The sequence below is a fragment of the Nansenia antarctica genome (genome assembly GCF_963989245.1).
Source record: "Nansenia antarctica genome assembly, chromosome: 1".
Lineage (NCBI taxonomy): Eukaryota > Metazoa > Chordata > Actinopteri > Argentiniformes > Microstomatidae > Nansenia > Nansenia antarctica.
The window spans coordinates 110299243-110300567 of record NC_137674.1 but is presented as its reverse complement, the minus strand read 5'-3'; the positions used below and the strand labels follow the sequence as shown (position 1 = coordinate 110300567).

The following is a 1325-nucleotide window of genomic DNA, read 5'->3' as shown; positions in this document are numbered from 1 at the left end:
CTTGCCTTGCCATTAGCACAGCTAAGAATCCAGTTAGCATTAGCCTGGCTAACCATGTTCATGGCTGCGTAGATGAAGACCGTAGATGACGTGTGATTGGTCAGGCTGTTCTCTCTGACTCCGCCTCCTCTGTCTCCCTACAGTGAAGTGGATCGGTGTGGGCAAGTCCCGGGAGTCCATGATCCAGCTCTTCTAAACTCACCAGAGACCCCCCCCCCAAACCAAGACCCCCCAAGCCAAGACCCCCCCCCCCAAGCCAAGACCCCCCCCAAACCAAGACCCCCCAAGCCAAGACCCCCTCAAGCCAAGACCCCCCCCCAAACCCAAGACCCCCCCAAACCAAGACCCCCCCCAAACCAAGACCCCCCCCAAACCAAGACCCCCAAACCCAAGACCCCCCCCCCCAAAAAAAAAACAAGACCCCCTACAGCTGCAGTTTGAGTGTACGTGTGTCACTGCTAAGAAGGCCCTCTGTCCACCGCCCCCTTCACCCCCCACCAAAATCCTCCGCCACCCCATCCAGTGGCACCCCCTACCTTCATGGACGACCCCACCACCTCCCAGCCTTGTGGACACTACCCCCCCCCCCCCACACACACACACACACACACCACCCAGCCCCAACCCCATTCCACCCCCCCCCTCCTCTATCCTTGTTGAACCCTGTGTCCTGTGTGCCATACATACCCCCCGCCCCCCCCCCCCCCGTCCCCATGTCAACAACAGTCATGTATGACCCCTCTCACGTGTCCAGTACTGCAGTGGGACTTGTGTAACACGCTTCACATACATGTGCTTGGTTGGTTCCTGCCTGTGTTGTTGCTGTGCTGAACACACACGTGCCAGTTTCTTTACAGTTTCACTGTTTCTGTTTGCCTTGTACGGGTCACGGGGGGTCAACAGCCCTGCATGGAGGAGCCTGGTGGGGGAGGGAGGGGGAGGGGGAGGGGGAGGGAGGAGGAGGGGGAGGGGGAGGGAGGAGGAGGAGGGGGAGGGGGAGGGAGGGGGAGGGGGAGGGAGGAGGAGGGGGAGGGGGAGGGGGAGGGCGGAGGAGGAGGAGGTGGAGGTGCTGTTATAGGATAGGATAGCTCAGCTCAGAAGTACAGGGCTAGGGGGAGGTTAGGGTTAGGGGGAGGTTAGGGGGAGGTTAGGGTTAGGGGGGGTTAGGGGAAGGTTAGGGTTAGGGGGGGTTAGGGTTAGGGGGGGTTAGGGGGAGGTTAGGGTTAGGGGGGGTTAGGGGAAGGTTAGGGTTAGGGGGGGTTAGGGTTAGGGGGGGTTAGGGGGAGGTTAGGGTTAGGGGGGGTTAGGGGAAGGTTAGGGTTAGG

General features: G+C 60.8%; 1 protein-coding gene across 1 annotated transcript in view; it reads left to right on the top strand.

Annotated features, from left to right (window-relative positions):
* LOC308175241 (adenylosuccinate synthetase isozyme 2-like) overlaps window positions 1–249 on the top strand; it is a 24349-nt gene extending 24100 nt beyond the window's left edge. The window contains 1 exon segment of the mRNA XM_080550211.1: window positions 144–249. Within this exon segment, the coding sequence (XP_080406337.1) occupies window positions 144–196 (53 nt within the window). The 3' untranslated portion in view covers window positions 197–249.
* Window positions 250–1325: the final 1076 nt, after the last annotated feature.